Source organism: Dreissena polymorpha, chromosome 15 (assembly GCF_020536995.1).
Source record: "Dreissena polymorpha isolate Duluth1 chromosome 15, UMN_Dpol_1.0, whole genome shotgun sequence".
In the NCBI taxonomy this organism is placed as follows: domain Eukaryota; kingdom Metazoa; phylum Mollusca; class Bivalvia; order Myida; family Dreissenidae; genus Dreissena; species Dreissena polymorpha.
In genome coordinates, this window is record NC_068369.1 from 57273742 (window position 1) to 57292868 (window position 19127).

The 19127-nt window shown below is 37.6% G+C and overlaps 1 protein-coding gene and 1 long non-coding RNA gene across 3 annotated transcripts in view; one reads left to right on the forward strand and one right to left on the reverse strand.

Moving 5' to 3' along the window:
* The first annotated feature begins 2625 nt into the window (after positions 1-2625).
* Positions 2626-5252, forward strand: LOC127860928 (uncharacterized). Its single transcript, XR_008039970.1, has 3 exons — positions 2626-2853; positions 4342-4362; positions 4605-5252. It is a non-coding gene; the product is annotated as an uncharacterized LOC127860928 (long non-coding RNA).
* A 2866-nt stretch (positions 5253-8118) lies between these two features.
* LOC127860915 (uncharacterized) overlaps positions 8119-19127 on the reverse strand; it is a 34331-nt gene continuing 23322 nt past the window's right edge. For both annotated transcript variants that reach the window (XM_052399228.1, XM_052399229.1), the window contains exons 7-11: positions 12866-12911; positions 11762-11943; positions 10542-10620; positions 10022-10170; positions 8119-9580 (exon numbers count right to left, since the gene is read on the reverse strand). In XM_052399228.1, coding sequence (XP_052255188.1) covers positions 9311-9580; positions 10022-10170; positions 10542-10620; positions 11762-11943; positions 12866-12911 — 726 coding nt within the window. In that variant the 3' untranslated portion in view covers positions 8119-9310. The remainder of the gene's footprint in view (positions 9581-10021; positions 10171-10541; positions 10621-11761; positions 11944-12865; positions 12912-19127) is intronic.

The window sequence follows — 19127 nt, forward strand, 5'->3', positions numbered from 1 at the left end:
GTCTTTTCCGACATAACAAGACAGACGAACGCTGCCATTTGTTTTTACCATAAACCAATTTAATAACGCAAAGCGTTATAACACTATGTCGTAAAATACGTAGGCTAAATTAAACTTAATCATTTAATAAATAGGTGCGCAGCAAATTTTTTGCTGCGAGCGCAAAATAAAAATAAAAATATTTTTATTTAGTTTTAAGATTTTTAGGTGCGGCGAATCCATCGAACATTTAATCAATTTGTTGTGGCCTTAAGTCATGTGCGTGAAATGTCGTCATAGATTAGCCTGTGCAGTCCGCACCGGCTAATCAGGGACGAAACTTTCATTCTAAACTTGATTTTCAGTAAGGAGGGACTTCCTTGAAACATAAAATACCATAAAAGCGAACAGAGTCGTTCCTAATTAGCCTGTGCGGGCTGCACAGGCTAATATGGGACGACACTTTACGCACATGCATTAAGCCCAGTTTTCTAAGAACGCGACTCATATAATTGGCAGGTTTATTGAATTGACCACTTGTCAGATGTAAATCAAACAACCAGATCAACCTATCATATGTGTCGCGTTTGAAAAAAAAAATGGGCATTATGCATTTGCGTAAAGTGTCGTCCCAGATTAGCCTGTGCAGTCCGCACAGGCTAATCAGGGACGACACTTTACTCCTAAATTTGCTTTTTGCTAAGAAGAGACTTCATTTTAACGAAAATGCCATAAAAGCGGAAAGTGTCGTTCCTGCAGACTGCACACATGCTTATCTGGGACGACACTTTACGCACATGCATTATGCCCAGTTTTCTAAAAATACGACTCATATACCGTAAATTGCCGCCAAGTTGTCGGGAAAAAAGGATTGTTGGAGAATAGGAATGGGTGTTTCATGCAGTTTAACTACATGGACAAAACGGTACTTTATTTTGCGACTGTTCAATACCGTGTGTTATATTAAAACTATGATATCATATGTTACAGATAATAAGTGTTAACACTGTATTTATTGTGTGTATAATATTGTTATCTTTACGTTTTTGTATTTTATTTTATGTGATACGGCGTGTATCGTTTGACAAAAAGAACAGATATGATTATCTTAAACGCAAAATTATTCCTTTCAATATTTTTTTATTAAATATAAATATGAGTCTTGTTCTGAGGAAACTTGGAATAATGCATGTGCGTAAAGTGTCGTCCCAGATTAGCCTGTGCAGTCCGCACATGCTAATCAGGGACGACTCTTTCCGCTTTTATGACATTTTTCGTTTAAATGAAGTCTCTTCTTAGCAAAAAACAAATTAACGCACATGCATTATGCCCATTTATCTCAGAACGCGACTCATATATTCCATTGATAACAATGTTGTTTCCATATATGAATCTTTTTGTGGCAAGTCGGTCACCCTATTGAATGCAGTGGAGCATATTATGCAAATTATATTTAACCCATTTATGCCTAATGGACTATTCCTATCCTTCTAAATTGGATCAATTTATTTCCAGAATTGTTGATGTCTTGTATACTTATTTCTATATTTAGAATATTTCTTACAGAAATTCCTTTAAGTAAACAGCGCAAACCGTGATAAGACGCCGCATCATGCGGCGTTTCATCTGGGTCTTCGCTAATTGCCAATGCCTTTTTTAGACATTAGGCATTAATGGGTTAAAAGCGATACATGTTTTTGATCTGCGGTGCGTTCACCAAACTCTAAACCTTAAAAAACAAGCAGGTACTCGTGAACTAAGCCTACCGGTTTAATCTAAATCCTGAAGGAAACTACAAAACCAATACATTACTTGTCTTCTACTTGTTATTGTAGGAAATACGATGTTCTTAGCTGCAAGACCAATACCTAACTTGTTTACTACTTGTCACTGTAGGTTAAACGATGTTCGCAGCTGAAAGGCTAATGCCTAACATGTCTTCTACTTTTCACTGTAGGAAATACGATGCTCTCTCTTGCAAGGCCAATACCTACCTTTTCTTTTACTTGTCACAGTAGGTAATACGATGTTAACAGCTGCAAGGCCAATGCCTTATCTGTCTTCTTCTTTCATTTTATGATTTACGATGTCCTCAACTGCAAGGCCAATGTCTAACTTGTCTTCTACCTGTAACTGTAGGTAATACTATGTTCTCAGCTGAAAGTCCAATGCCTGACTTGTCTTCTACTTGTCACTGTAGGTAATACTATGTTCTCAGCTGCAAGGCTAATGCCTACTTTGTCTTTGACTTGTCACTGTAGGTAAAACGATGTTATCAGATGCACGGCAAATGCCTTACTTGTCTTGTACTTGTCACTGTAGGTAAAACGATGTTCTCAGCTGCAAGGCTAATGCTTAACTTGTCTTCTACTTGTCATTGTAGGTAATACGATGTTCTCAGATGCAAGACCTATACCTAACTTGTCTTCTACTTTACACTGTAGGTAAATCGTTGTTCTCAGCTGCAAGGCCAATATCTAACTTGGCTTCTACTTTTTCATTTTAGGCAATACGATGTTCTCAGCTTCAATGCTTATGCCTAACTTGTCTTCTACTTGTCTCTGTATGTACAACGATTTTCTCAGCTGCAAGGATACTACTTAAAATGTCTTCTACTTGTAACTGTAGGTTATACGATGTTCTCAACGGTCACAATCGTCCTGCTGGTGTCAGGCTGCGCCACAGCCACGATAAGTCAGTATAACTATTGGCCAGGAGGAAAAGGTCTATATAACAATTATAGGAACCGGCCTCAGCAATCTTATCCGACGTGGCGCTCGTATGATCCATGTGACAAGGTGTATTGCTACCCTATCTACTGCCGGTATGGACAATACACACCGCAAGGCGAATGCTGTCCACAGTGCACACCAGGTATTGACAGTAATCATATAATTGATCCTCGCTCTGTGAAAGGTTCGTTTCATCCGTGTGCGTTAAGTGTATTCGAAAATAAGTCTGTTTAGTCCGCAAAAGCTTATCACGGATGACTTTTCGTTTAAATAAAGACTCTTCTTGACGAAAATCAAGTTTAGACAGTAAATGTCGTCCCTGATTGGCTTGTGCGGACTGCACAGGCTAATTCGTGGCGATTTTTTCGCACATGCGTTTAATCCGTTTTCTCAGAGCGCAACCCATATTATTCCATCGGATAAAGTGCCGATATAATAAAGCAATTCTATGTAGAAATAGAGAATAATAGGTTAGCGTTGAAAGGAGAGAAGTTTTTGTTGCGAGGCTTAGAACGCCGGTAGCGCGAGCCTTGGCGAGCGCTTTTGGTGTTCGAGCCGAGCAACATAAACTTATCTCTATTCAACGCTAATACTAGTATTCTACTTATCCCATCGCATTTTTACTAAACAATAAAAAAACGTGGCATGTTTGGAAACTTCAAAAACAATGAAACACAGCGAATGTTTGTTTGTTTATTCATATTAAACGTAGTCCGTGCACGCGAAAGGTTTATTCAACAAGGTGGGATAGAGGTTAGTCTATTCCATGGTGTGTTATACCGTCAATGTCGCGGTGAAGATGGGATAAACTGATTTACATGATGGTGACATTTGCACAAGTTGACACTACATTCTCATATAACCAAAGTTCCTGTCATGTCCTGCATTATATACAGGAATGCTGAAAATGTCTTCTTATGATAGTAGTCAATATATATGTTGATACAAAATAAAACGGTATGGACAATACAAAAAACGAGTTGATTCACTTCCGTTCGAAAACGTACATGTTTTCGTGTTTTACAGAAAATTTTGAGCTCCATTAAGATAAATTGTCTTTTCTTTGAAGTTGTTGGCAGTAATAATAAATTTTAGATAATATGCTAATTTTACGCTGAGTTAACTCTAAATTCAATGTTCAAACAACGAATACTGGTTTGTTAAAGTTGTGTATCGGATGAGAAAATGGTTTCGGTTTTTTGCTAACTCAATATCTCTATCGCTGCCGTTTCATACCAGAGAAACTTAACCCATTTATGTCTAGTGGACTCTCCCATCCTCCTTGGATCAATTTATTTAAAAAATTAGGGATGTCTAGTATATTTATTTCTATATTTAGAATATTTCTTACAGAAATTCCTTTAAGCAAACAGCGCAGACCCTGATGAGACGCCGCATCATGCGGCGTCTCATCTGGGTCTACGCTGTTTGCCAATGCCTTTTTTCTAGACGCTAGGCATAATGGGTTAATTTTCAAATGCCACTGTTTCGCATGATTCCATGCATTTTTTTCGGTATTGTAATTCAAGCGTATGTCCAATATTACCAAACATTAGTTCATGTTTCATAGCTGTTTGCCAATATAAGGAATTGTTGATCCCAAAATAAACTGAGCCGTATATTTTTGTAGGTTCATACAGGCCCGGATCGTGTAAGTATAAAAACTGTGCTTACCGTTTATGTATTTATTTCATCTTAATTTAATATTATACTACATACCTCACATGCAGTGTTAAATAATTGCATGTAAACAAAATGGTAATAGGGGTATACACAACTCGCGGTACTTTAAAAAATCCGTTTTAAATTTCTTCTATAGAAGTTATTAACATTGTATGAACGTTGATTACGTTTTATGTCGTGTTTATTAATATCTTTAATGGGGCTGGTCAGGGAATAACGTGGGACAGCAAGGAAATGCCGTGAGCGGGCTTGGAAATAACGTTGGATCGCAAGGAAATTCGGTGAGCGGGGGATGGAATAACGTTGGATCGCAAGGAAATTCGGTGAGCGGGGGTTTAAATAACGTTGGATCGCAAGGAAATGCCGTGAGCGGGGGATGGAATAACGTTGGGTCGCAAGGAAATTCGGTGAGCGGGGGATGGAATAATGTTGGATCGCAAGGAAATTCAGTGAGCGGGGGTTGGAATAACGTTGGATCGCAAGGAAACGCCGTGAGCGGGTGATGGAAAAACGCGGGATTGCAATCGACGTACGTGAACTAAGTACATATAACATGGATCGCAGTAAACAAGGACATGTACTGAAAATGTGTGCCTTTGTAAAAATACCGGTACTCAATTAATATGTATCAGCAACCAGTTAAATCATTTCTTATTTATTTATACAGTAGACATTACCACAAATTAACTCTTTTATGCCTAGTGGACTCTCTTATCCTTCTAAAATGAATCAATTTATTTCCAAAATTAGGGATGTCTAGTATATTTATTTCGATATTTAGAATATTTCTTACAGAAATTCCTTTAAGCAAACAGCGCAGACCCTGATGAGACGCCGCATCATGTTTGCCAATGCCTTTTTCTGGACGCTAGGCATAAATGGGATAAACGTAATTACCGGTAATTTAAGTCAAGTAGTTTTCTGATGAAGGTGATGATGAAGGTCAAATCAATAAATGTTATTAAGTATTCATTCGATTATTGTACTTAATCATAGTTATTAAAACAATTATAAAAAAGCGAAAGATGCTAAGTTAGATCGTATGGAATGGTTTTCGGCTCTCTGTGTATTCGGGCTTATTTAAATTCGCATTGAATGTGTTTATTATGACTCAGAGAAATACAATCATAGCTGTATGTCAAATATTGAATAATATCGAGACTAAATTAGCGGTGACAGCAGTTTTGGCATTAAACGATTATAATCATTTGGAAAACCAAGGTAGCTTGCAGCTCGAAAGCGGGTTTTCCTACTGAAAAATATTTGTTATATCTGAATATGACGTGTAAAAAAAGTTACCAGTTATCACATTCAATGCCGGTATAAAGTAATGTAAAAAAACATTAACCACACTGTAAGAATGTAAATTTAGCACATCAATTAACTGTAATATGCGTGTTTGTACGGAATACGGATTGTGTCATCTATAATCTCGACCTTCTTTCATCAAGGACGACACTAGACACACGAAGCGATACACGATATTTTTCGCGACAGTCGCCTCGACGCACGATTTTTTCGCGACAGTCGCGACGACGTACGACAATTTACGAGACAGTCGCGGCGACACATGATATATTTAACACGAAATATCGCCCTTGTGTAGGTAGCGTTCAATATATCGTGCGTCGCCGCAACTGTCTCGCAAACTATCGTACGTCGCCGCGACTGTCGCGTAAAATATCGTACGTCGAGGCGACTATCGCGCAAAATATCGTGTGTTGTGGATTGAGAAATTATTATTTTACAAAGACGAACACAATTGCATGTGTTTAAAATGCTAAAAGTATAATATACCGACTGGTTTCAAACAACTCATATAATGTTACGTAGTCAAAGTATCTGTAGATCGTCAAATGGGACTTGAAAAGAAGATACATATAATTCATATAAACCACGAAAAAAAACTACTCGGGAATATTTCCAAGCTATTTGTTGACTTATTAAGCCACTGGCTCTTTGTCGAAAAAGAGCCCCGTCTCTATGCGCATGGAAATGCATGAAGATTGCTAGTTCAGTGGACAATCATTTGGGGCGTTCTCTGTGAAAAGGGGTTAAATGCATGTGTGTAAAGTGTCGTCCGCACAGGCTAATCAGGGACGACGCTTTCCGCGTTCATGATTTTTTATGTAAAAGAATGTCTCGTATTAGCAAAAATCCAGTTAAGGCGGAAAGTGTCGTCCCTGATAAGCCTGTGCGGAATTGGACGTTCGTTCGGCATTTGATTCCATGGTTGTTTTAACCCACGAACATACCCACACATCTATGTCCGACGATAATTATTGGTTCCACTGTAATCAACACGTACGTCAGCCACAGTATGTCTATGACACATGTCGTAACGGAATTGAGTTGCATTTTTAGAGCAAGAAGTTAGGTACAAAAAGAACCGAATGGTTTGGTGTGGCAAGAACGCACGTCAGCATGTGTGTGTAATTTACTTGCACGATCATTGTATACCGACATGATCTCTAACCCATTTATGCCTAGTCTCAAGAAAAAAGGTCTTGGCAAACAGCGTAGACCTTGATGAGACGCCGCATGATGCAGCGTTTCATCTGGGTCTGCGATGTTTGCTTAAAGGGATTTATGTAAGAAATATTCTAAATATAGAAATAAATATACTAAACATCCCTAATTTTGGAAATAAATTGATCCAATTTAGAAAGATGAGAGAGTCCACTAGGCATAACTGGGTTAAAGGGATCTTTTCACGCTTTGGTAAATTGACAAAATTGAAAAAAGTTGTTTCAGATTCGCAAATTTTCGTTTTAGTTATGATATTTGTGAGGAAACAGTAATACTGAACATTTACCATGGTCTAATATAGCCATTATATGCATCTTTTGACGATTTTAAAACCTAAAAATTATAAAGCGTTGCAACGCGAAACGATTGAATAATTTGGAGAGTTCTGTTTTTGTCGTTAAATTTTGTGAAACTACGAAGATTGCTTATATAACGTATAAAATACGTTCAATATGTGTACTCGGCGAAATAGCTCAGTAGGCTAAAGCGTTTTTACTTCAGGACTCTGGCAGGACTCCAGGGGTCACTGGTTCGAAACCTGGTCCGGGCTATGTTCTTTTCCCTTTTTTAATTTTATTCTTGATTTTTTACTGGCGCTTTTACGATCCAATGTTTACATTTATCGATATAAAGCATTTAATGAATAAGTTAAAAAATGCCAAAATCTGTGAAAAGGCCCCTTTAAATGTCCAGTTGACCAGCACGAAATAAAAGGAATGTCTTACTATAAGAGTGTGCCAAATATTGAACAAGAGCATTGCATAACGGGTGCATACGCTCGGCTGCGGGTGCAGTTTTGAATAAACGAAAGCTTGTCAGTTTTTTTAGAGGTCACAGTGACATTGGCCTTTGACCAAGTGACCCAAAATTGGGTGTGGTGTAAAGAACTCATTAAGGTGCAGCTACATATGAAGTTTCAATGTTGTAAGTGGAAGCACTTTCATTTTAGAACCCATGTTCAAAAGGTTAAAACAATGTAAAGGTTTAAGCACGACGCGGACGGCGGACGACAAGACACGACACGACACGACGAGCCGGCTATGACATTACCTCGGGTTTTCTCCGAAAACAGCCGAGCTAAAAACTAAAGCGCCTTTTTGCGTTGATAAACAATGAAAAACAGTTTGTTATAAATTGTGAATGCTAACTAATTTAGTTGTGTGCATGCTTCCAAAGAGAAAGACACAGCAACAAATCACTTTGGCAATTTATTTAGGTAGGTTGCAAAAGCGAAGCCCGATATTTAATTTTTACATCAATATCAGATTATCGGACTTGCAAATAAACTGAAATGTGAAACTCTGTTAAAAAAAAAAAATGAATTTATAAAAGGGGCCAAACGTGTACTTTTGAACAAGAACTTATTTTATTCAAACGATTTTAAAGAAGAGTATATTTTTAATATTGAATAACCTTTTTGTTACTAATGATACTTTATTTCGTGACTTGGGAATACGTAGGACAATAACAAATTATGCAATGGGAATACAATAATTGGATGATCGGACTGTATGTACATTTAATTATATGTATGGTGACAATAAGACTACACAGCATTTCCATAGAACAATATATATGGTCCGTGCTCTGTGAAAAGGGGGTTTATTACATGTGCGTAAGGTGTCGTCCCAGATTAGCATGTGCAGTGTGCACTAGCTAATCAGGGACGGCACCTTCCTTCTTAACTTGATTTTTGCTAACTTAAAGAAGAGACTGTCTTGAAACGAAAAATATCACAAAAGCGGAAAGTGTCGTCCCTGAGTGGCCTGTGCGGACTGCTTTACGCACATGAATTAAATCCCCTTTTCACAGAGCACGGCCCATATATATATATATATATATATATATAACAACAAATGATAACACAATATTTACATACAATCTATAATTGTACACATCGCGAAGGCCTATACGCATTTTCTTGTCCTGTCAGCGTTCAAGAAAAGTGCTATCAATAACATGCCGATCAAGTAGACGGCTTCAAACGGCCACTGTCAGTTCCAACGTAAATCCGATGCGGACATGTTTTACAAGCAGGTATATGGTACTTTTATACTTAATATACTATTCGTTTTTAACAACATCATACAAATATACAAATTCAACGAGTGTCGTTATGCACTTACTTTTATGAACTAATTTTGCAAAAAAACTCTCTAATAGTACTTTAACGTAAGTAAGAAAGGGACAAACTATTAATTTGTGTATGTCGATTAGGGTTTTCATTTCGTTGAGAAACGATTGTTTTTGTTGGGGGTCAACAGATAATGGCATAGCTATATAAAAATCAAAAGACACATGTATCTCTCGTTTATTGTAGACAACTGTCAATCCATTAGGTAGATGTTTTGTTCATCTTTAAAATGAACCTTAAAACTGGGTATACTTCAATTTTTGATTTTCTTGTTCTTTGGAACAAGGTTTGATAAGGATTTGAACAATGAAAGCAGCTTTTCTCTGTCTTGGTTTTGTCTTCGTATGAACTCGCCGAGGGTTCTTTGCATGACAACGACTGGGGATTCTGGTAGGGTTTTAGCACTAACTGGGACGTTAATGCTGACGTCATTTCCGGTCAGGCGAAATGCGTTTCCTGCTTGAGAAACCTCGAGTTGAAAGACCTCGTTCTCGCCGTTCTTGGCAATTGTGTAAGGTTTCTCCTATGAGCAGAAGGAAACGATATATTGCATATATTTAATCATGGCGACGACCTTTTCAGACACATGATACCTTCACATGGAGGCAGGCGCATACGATCGGTCAGTCACTGTGTATTTTATTTGTAAATGGCCTTATTCAAAATATAAATACAAGCAGAATTATCACCAGTATGTTTGTTCTGCTGTCGTAATTATAACTGTATTTAATAATTCCAAATATTGACCAACACTTTCAGTAAAACGCCTTCCATTGAGTTTCATTAATAATGTATAAAAGATATTTTATTTCAAGGTGCACAAGTACTTTTGCCGTCTTCCCTAATGACATATTACATTTACAGTGTACGTTTCTACAAGTATATACGTATTTTAAAAGTGTAACGTTTATTATCCAAGGAAGAATGTTAGAATGTAATAGATAGCGTACACACGTTCACCTACTGCATTTATATGTTTACAAGTGATGCAACATTTCTCGCGCTGGGTGGCGCACAGTTGTTTTCTACTAGAATAAAGGTCAGACTCAACACGTCGTAGTTCGCTGCAGGTCACTGTCAACTTTCCGTAGGTCACGAAGCTGTCTTTGCAATCTGAAAATGATCACATTGCGCCAAATATAACTAAATGTACGCTAACGCCTTATCATATCAAAAGATGTAATTTAATATAAAATAAACATGAGCAAAATCATAACTCGTATGTATTATTTCTAAACAAATGGTTAAAATCTTAAACGAATAATATTAGATTCAGAAATATCATGGAAATAAACGCTTATACGTAATGTCATTTACTTTTCTTTACAAAGTTCTTTTCATGATAAAGATTCACCAAAATCAAGATAAATCAAATGTCTACGGACAAGAAAACATCAAACACAGGAAAACGCCTTGAACAAACCTGAACATTATTTTTTTTAAATTATGTACGTCAACAATATTTGCTTGCAAAAAATACCAACCTGTGTTCTTGCTGGTTGACGTTGCGCTGAGCGGTACTATGACAACGTCAGGCACAGCTACTTCCTGTTCCGCAACACCCTTGAATTTAATAAATATTGAACGTTTAATGCGGAACATCGTACCGAAAAAAGCAAACACACACGTCACAAAACAGGCGGTTGACGAATACACTTTAAAACACTAGATCTTTGTCAATTCTTGACTAATGCACTCGCGACGCATGCTAAGCGTTGTTCAAATGCTACAAAATCAGGAGTGCTTGATTTCAAAGGTTAATAACGATTTTCTTGCGCCTCTAAACATAATTATGATTTAATAATCGAAGTTTAAAAAAATTAATTTTGAAATTTAGAAGTAGTATAATACAAACAAATCGATAACTTTTAATGCAGACCGACCCGCCGACAAACCGACTGACAGAGGTTGAACTTCACACACCCATTGAATAGTCAATAATGAGGTAGAATAAAATTGAAATCGTGAAATTCCCAATGTCCTTCATATCCTAACATACGAATTCAATACTATCATTTGAATATTGATCTGACGTATAAGCTACCGACCATTTGCTAAACGCATTTATGCCTAGTGGACTCTCCCATCCTTCTAAATTGGATCAATTTATTTCCAAAATTAGGGATGTCTAGTATTTTTATTTCTATATTTAGAATATTTCTTACAGAAATTCTCTTAAGCAAACAGCGCAGACCCTGATGAGACGCCGCATGATGCGGCGTCTCATCTGGGTCTACGCTGTTTACCAAGGCCTTTTTCTAGACGCTAACCATAAATTGGTTAAGCCAATTATGTCCTTTATTTATTTGTTTTATGTTTATTTGCATAAGAACAATAGAAACACTACCCTTTAGGACATATTTCTTAACTCCGGCAGAGGGTCATTTAAAATATGCATATGCCGATGATGAAGAGTAATTATCTTCGTACGATATCACCCAGTTTGGCCTTTGAAGTTGGAAATACCTCGAACAATTACTTACACAAATATGTTTTTTTTATTTGGTATCATCATATACGCCTTATGACGTCTGCTGTATTCATAGACTGACTTACAAGCAATGCTGCTGTTTTCAATGGCTAAAGCGGTTCTCCTTGTCGAACACAGCTAACGAGCATACTAAATTACATACGGTTCCCTAATGTAAGCAGATTTTTAAACGGAATAAACATTCATGAAAGACTCAATTACACGTGTACTTACATCAAATTCCGCTTTGACCACCTTGCAGGAAGCGCAACAACGCGTGCTGGGATCGGCACACAGGCGTTCCCTGGCGGCGTAGACGCCCCATATCCGGTCCTCTGTGTAAAGGCGCGTCAGGTACTTGCAGTCACGTGACCCGTCAGCAATCCACACACCCTCGGGCAGATCTGTGCACGCCCCTGTGAATAACAGTGTAGACCAAACTTTAACCCATTTATGCTTAGTGGACTCTCCCATCCTTCTAAATTGAATCAATTTATTTCCAAAATTAGGGGATGTCTAATATATTTCTATATTTAGAATATTTCTAATAGTAATTCCTTTAAGCAAACAGCGCAGACCCTGATGAGACGCCGCTTTATGCGGCGTCTCATCTGGGTCTACGCTGTTTGCCAAGGACTTTTTTCTAGACGCAAGGCATAAATGGGTTAAAGATTGCAAGAAAAAGCACAGGTTTTTTAAGATATATCGGGCAAAATAATGCGATTCAGCAATTCATGTGTAAACAATTTTGTTCCCAGATATAAATTAGCAATTTGAAACCGTACATCATTAAATCTTTATGGAGAAATTGCATATGGCAACATAACAAATCGCATTAAATTTAAGATATGCGTACTCTTGCACTTCAAAAAAATAGGTACATGCGTACGCGTAGCAATTCAGAGCGTAAAAGCGTCATGTGAATTTGTGGCTTGTGGCACTCATACCTGATAAGCAGATGTAATATATATGAGGCGTGTTCTGAGAAACCGGAGCTTAATGCATGTGCGTAACGTGTCATCCCAGATTAGACTGTGCAGTTCGCACAGGCTAATCAGGGACGACACTTTCCGCCTAAACTTGATTTTCGGTAAGGAGGGACTTCCTTGAAACTAACAATACCATAAAAGCGGAAAGTGTCGTCCCTGATTAGCCTGTGCTGACTGCACAGGCTAATCTGGGATGACACTTAACGCACGTGGATTATGCCCAGTTTTCTCAGAACGTGACTCATTTTATGGCATATAGTAATTGCAACCTAACTTTTTGCAAGTCTTAACTACACAACTCATCGAAACTCTTTTAAAACTCAGAAAGTATAAATGTATTTACACATACCTTCCTGGACATTTTGGGCAGATGAGGGGACATCAACAGCCATTTTCTGAAATAATCATGCACATATAAAACAAGACAAGGCGTGTATCAAGAGAAAACACGAGTCCACTATTACGGAAAATCGAATCCGAATAAAGTTCGCGAACATTTATTCGCCTTTCCAGCCAATATTTGTAGTTGTTTTGTAATCACAGTATCAAATTTCGCGGATGGACAGAGGTACAAGAAGTTCGGGAAACAGACCTAAATTTCATCTACTGTATATTGTGCCCCACACGAGAGATGACGCAGCTTTCGCAGCCGAGATAATCAGAGACGAGGCTTATCAGCAGCGGAGCAGGCGACAAAATTTTCAATCAGTGTAAATTCGGAATATTCACGTACAATAAATAGAACACACACGGGTAAGTTGAAATAATAATATTTATTATATTCATCGTTGTTCTTTCAAGCCAATTTTCATGTTTTAGACGAAAAACATACGGGTTTTTGACAGCAATAGTGTCGACAATAATTATGTAGTTTCTATGAATCAGACATGATGTACAGGAGGGATAAGTGTCCCTTGTTTACCATTTTTGCAATACTGCGAGTGCAAAAAATTTGCAACGCAAGTGAAAATCTCATTGCAAAGTTAAAATGCAAACGCTATATAAATAAAATACGGATGTGTATTCCCATTAACTCGCAGTAACACTGCGTACTACAATTACTGATAGTTCAACGGCCGGTTGTAAACATGGCAATTAAACAATCCGGGATAACCATAGGTATATTATTTTATTCTGGCCGCAAACTGCTGGTAATAATACTTAAATGTTCACCCTCAAGGGAAATGCAGCAACATTTATACCAGGGTTTAATTTTATTTTGTAGAACATACAATGTCCGATCAGCCAGGACATAACCCTCCAGGGGCCCCTAAGAAAAGAGGGGAAGAAATTCTACAAGAACTGAACAAAAACATTAGTAAATTTGCGGACATTGCACGATTAGTGGGTGAAATGAAATCGACCATTGAAAACCTTCAAAAAGACGTGACGGAAATTAAACGCAAAAAACAAGAAGAGGAGGAGCCGTCAAAAAAGTCACGAATTTCGGACTCTCGGATATGTGCCAGTCGGGGCCGTCTAAACAGTTACAAGCACCTGCGGTTACAGTTACCGAAAGTTCCGATTCGGAATCGGACCCAATGGACGCAGAAATAGACGAACTGCAGGGTTATTTGAATGAGGAAAGCTGCTCGGATGAGGAGGATTGCGATCTTATAACAAAGTTAACGCAATTCTGTACTGAGACAACGGAAACTGGTGAGGCTGTATCACCTAACATCGCTGAGATTACAAACAAGGCAATCAAAAACAAGCAGTCAGAAGAAAAAATCAAAGAGATTCTGAACAGACATTAACGGCCAGTCAACATCGAGTTCCTTCAAGTCCCCAAGGTTGATGGATTTCTGTGGAGACAATTAAAACAGTCTCCAAGACATTTAGACTTTATCCTGCAAAAGTCTCACAGCACGCTTGCACAAGTAGCGGTACCAATCACAAAGGCACTTGAGAGGATTCAAACATCCAAAGATAAAGTACTGAAACAGCTGTTATCGGACGCATTCAAATTGGCAACCAATGGGATACAGAAGACGACCAATTACAGAAGAGAAAAACTAAAAAAGGAAATGCATCCCCGCTATAGACATCTAGATAATTTGGACTCCTCAGCAGAAAAGCTGTTCGAAAAAATTCCAGAGGCTATTAAAACCACCGAAGGAGCTAAACAAATCGTCAACATGATCTACGCTCCAACTCAACGGAAGCCTTTTTTAGACCAGCGCCCAAATCAGCACAGATGGAATCCGGTAGCAAATCAATTCAGAAGAAACAAGGCTTTTGTCAAGCAATATTGTCCCCTACCGGCTCCACCATTGTCAGAAATTCCACCATTTTCAGAATTTTTTTTGGTTGCCATAGCAACCACAATTTTTGACGTAGGAACGAAATGAAATGACGTGCATAATGTCCATATTGCCATCCATCCATGTTGCAAGTTTCATGAAGAAATATTTAGAACTTTTAAAGTTATCGCAGGATCCAGAAAACCACCATTTTCAGCAGTATTTCTAGTCTATGTGTTGCCATAGCAACCAGAATTTTTGACGTAGGAAAAAATTAAATGACGTGCATAATGTCCATATTGCCATCTATCAATGTTTCAAGTTTCATGAAAAAAAATTAAGAATTTTGAAAGTTATCATAGGATCCAGAAAAGTGTGACGGACGGACGGACTGACGGACGGACTGACAGACGGAGCGCAAACCATAAGTCCCCTCCTGTGAAACCGGTAGGGGACAACAACCACGCATACCAGCACAAATGCAGGGGAAATTTCAAGATGCACCCCAAACAGAAATAAACGTAGGTGACCTAAAGGTAAACTTTAGTCAACGCACATGTTTTTTTACAAAACACCAAAGAAAATTTTAAAGCAGGTAAAACGAAATTAGCAATTAAAGAATGGGAAATACTAACAAGCGATCATTGGATTTTAAATACAATAAGAGGTTACAAGCTTGAAGTAAACAGTTCACCTATTCAAGAAAATCCACCTATGCCATACCAATTTAATGAGAGGGAAAAACAAAGCATTGAAAGGGAAATAGACATGTTCTTGAAAACTGGTATATTTGAAGAAATCGAAAATAGACCACATGACGGCGAATTTCTATCAAACATCTTTTATAGACCAAAATCAAATGACAAAATCAGGATTACTTTTAATTTAAAACCATTTAATATAGACTATACAAACAAAGTTCACTTTAAAATGGAAACATTAGCTACGGCGGTGGCAAACATGAGACAAAATTGTTGGTTGGGTTCTGTTGATCTAGTTGATGCATTCTATTCCATTGAAGTAGCGAAAGAACACAGGCACATGCTGAGGTTTGTGTTTGATGGTAGAAAATTTCAATTCTGTGCCTTAGTCATGGGCTTATCAAGCAGCCCAAGGGTATTTTCTAAAGTGTTAAAACCTGCATATGCTTATTTAAGATCAAAAGGTTATGTCAGTACAGCATATATTGACGACTCATGCTTACAAGGAGACAAAACTTAAATGGGAGCAAAATATAATAGACACAATAAGTTTTATTTGACCGTCTATGCCATACTATCAATATAGAAAAATCAGTATTAAGACCATGTCAACAATTAACATTTTTAGGCTTTGTATTATGTTCTATTACCATGACTGTAACACTTACCATGACCCTTAAGGAAGAAATTCGACACATGTGTCAAGCCATGGTAACAAATAAGAGGACAACAATAAGGGAGTTTGCCAAGCTTATCGGTAAATTAGTGGCGGCCACTCCGGGGGTCGAATATGCAACTCTATTTATCAGACCATTAAAAAAAAAGAACAAGCACTTTCAAAGCACAATGGCAATTTTAACAGTTATATGAACATCCCCAAATCAATACACCCTTCGTTACAATGGTGGATAAACAATATTGAATCCTCATACACAAAGATTTATCATGGTCCTCCAGATATTATCATATACAGTGACGCTTCAAAAACAGGCTGGGGTGGATATAACAAAACAAACGGCCAAAAAACAGGGGGCATATGGTCCGCAGAGGAACAAATGATGCACATAAATATTTAAGAATTAAAGGCATGCCAACTAACGGTTATGGCGTTCTGTAAAAATGAAACGAACAAACATTTAAAACTCTACATGGACAATACAAATAGTGTAGCATACTTAAAAAATGTTGGTGGTCGAAATGATGAGCTACACAACTTAGCAAGAAAGTTATGGCTGTGGTGCTTAGAAAAGAAATTGAATTTGTCAGTGACACACGTGCCTGGAACGAAAAATCATCAAGCTGATGAGATATCTAAAATAATTAATGATTATACTGAGTGGTCATTGAATGATGATGTATTCAAGAAAATCATGAATATTCACAATAACATGCAGGTGGATCTGTTTGCTTCTAAGCTAAACAGCAAATTGGATCTTTACGTTTCAAGGTTTCCATACCATAAAGCACATCAAATACACGCGTTTACTTTCGAATAGAAATCATGTGTTTTTTTTTATATGTTCCCTCTTTTCAGTTTGATATCAAAGGTGTTACAGAAAGTGGTGGAAGACAGGACAGAAGCCGTTCTAGTAGGTCCAATTTGGCCAACCCAGCCATGGTGGCCCAGTCTATTACAGTTGATCAGCGGATCATGCCATCTACTTCCACTTCCGAAATCTATTCTGACACTTCCACACAAACCAAACAAAATGTATCCACTTTCCTAAATTAGACTAGGACTTTTTCGCTTATCAGGAAATCGCTCAAAAACAAAGGAATTTCAAAACATGCTAGAGATCGTGGAGAGAAACTACAAAGAGACAATATGACGGATATATTAAAAAATGAATTATAGTGCGTTAAATACAGCACGAAGCGCACATAGTACATTCTTAAAACTGTGTGGAAATATAAACATTCATGATGATGACATTTTATCAAGATTTATGAGAGGCTGTTTCAATACAATACCAGCATTCCCACGTTATCGATGCATATGGGATGTCAATATTGTTCTTGATTTTTAACATTCACTGAAAACTGATAACCTTGCATTTTTATCCCACAAATTATGCATGCTATTCTTACTAGTCACTGGACAGAGATGCCAAACTCTACACTCCCTCAAAACTACTGATATTCAAATCAGTGCAGACAAGCAAACAATCGTCATATCACCTAAACATTTGTTAAAATAATCCAGACCAGGGACACATTTTAGGGCCATTGTTCTTCATAGATATACGGGAGAAAGGGACATTTGTATTGTGGAAACAATGTGTAAATACCTCGATATAACCGAATCGTTAAGACAAGATGATTATTTAGTCATAAGTACAGTTAGTCCTTTCAAACATGTTTCCAAATCCATAATTAGCAACTGGATAAAGAAAGTCTTAACCTCAGCCGGTATTGACAAACAGTACAAACCCCATAGCACTAGATCAGCAGCAACTTCCAAAGCTAGCAAAGGAGGGGTTGCACTAGATCAAATAATGGCAGCAGCCGGATGGACAAATGCAAGGACATTTGCCAGATTCTATTCACGGGAAATAGAAAATAACACTACTTATGTTTAATCTGCTGTGCTGAACAAATGAGGTAGACATGTAAATAAACGGACACACATATCTATATGCAACAATGTTTGTATGCTTTCTTTACCTACAATATTTCCTACAAATTTATAGAAAATTCTCTAAAATCTCGTGTGGGGCTCATTAAGGGGTTATACAGTAGATGAAATTGATAGATTAATCGAGACTTACCTTAGGAAGTCGATGGTTGATCGTAATTTCATCTACTGTAAATCCCCTTAAGAGCTCAACACGCCCGCCCAGTCTTATTGACACCCGCCCATCTTATTAATGTTTATTTTCTAAAAAATTGTTTGCAAGGTTTCTTCTTAAAACCTTGCTTACTCTGAAGCCTGATGATCTCTGCTGCAAAAGCTGCGTCATCTCTCGTGTTGAGCTCTTAAGGGGATTTACAGTAGATGAAATTACGATCAACCATCAACTTCCTAAGGTAAGTCTCGATTAATCTATCAATTCAGTACGAAACAAGTTCAGGGGGGCTGATAGGTTGGAAACTTAATATATAAGTCAAAAATAGTAAAATCGTGTCGCGTGTTGGTGACAGCGCGGACAATAGTCGTGACGAACGTCAACCGTAGGCGCGAATGTTTATGACCGCACAGGTGGCTATGTGAATATTTTAAGCTTTGGTACAACAATTCAAAACGTAGGCGTATAAAGGCTGATATGGTGCGAAATGGTGTATGGATATATAGTAATCTGCAATGCATGATATGACATCGTGCATCAGAAAGTTGCAATCGTACCGTTCTGATAAATATTTAATTCATGCGTCAATCTATAACAATTACTATTGTGTCGAAACAATATTCTCTGTTAATTGTTTTTAACTGGAAAATGTTTTATTTTGATGTTAACCCATTTATGCCTTTGCATGATGCGGCGTCTCATCAGGGTCTGCGCTGTTTGCTTAAAGGAATACTTCTGTAAGAAATATTCTAAATATAGAAATAAATATACTAGACATCCCTAATTTTGGAAATAAATTGATCCAATTTAGAAGGATGGGAGAGTCCACGTAAGAAGTTTGGTTGCTTTGAAAGCCGGTTCAAACCATGACAATTATTATT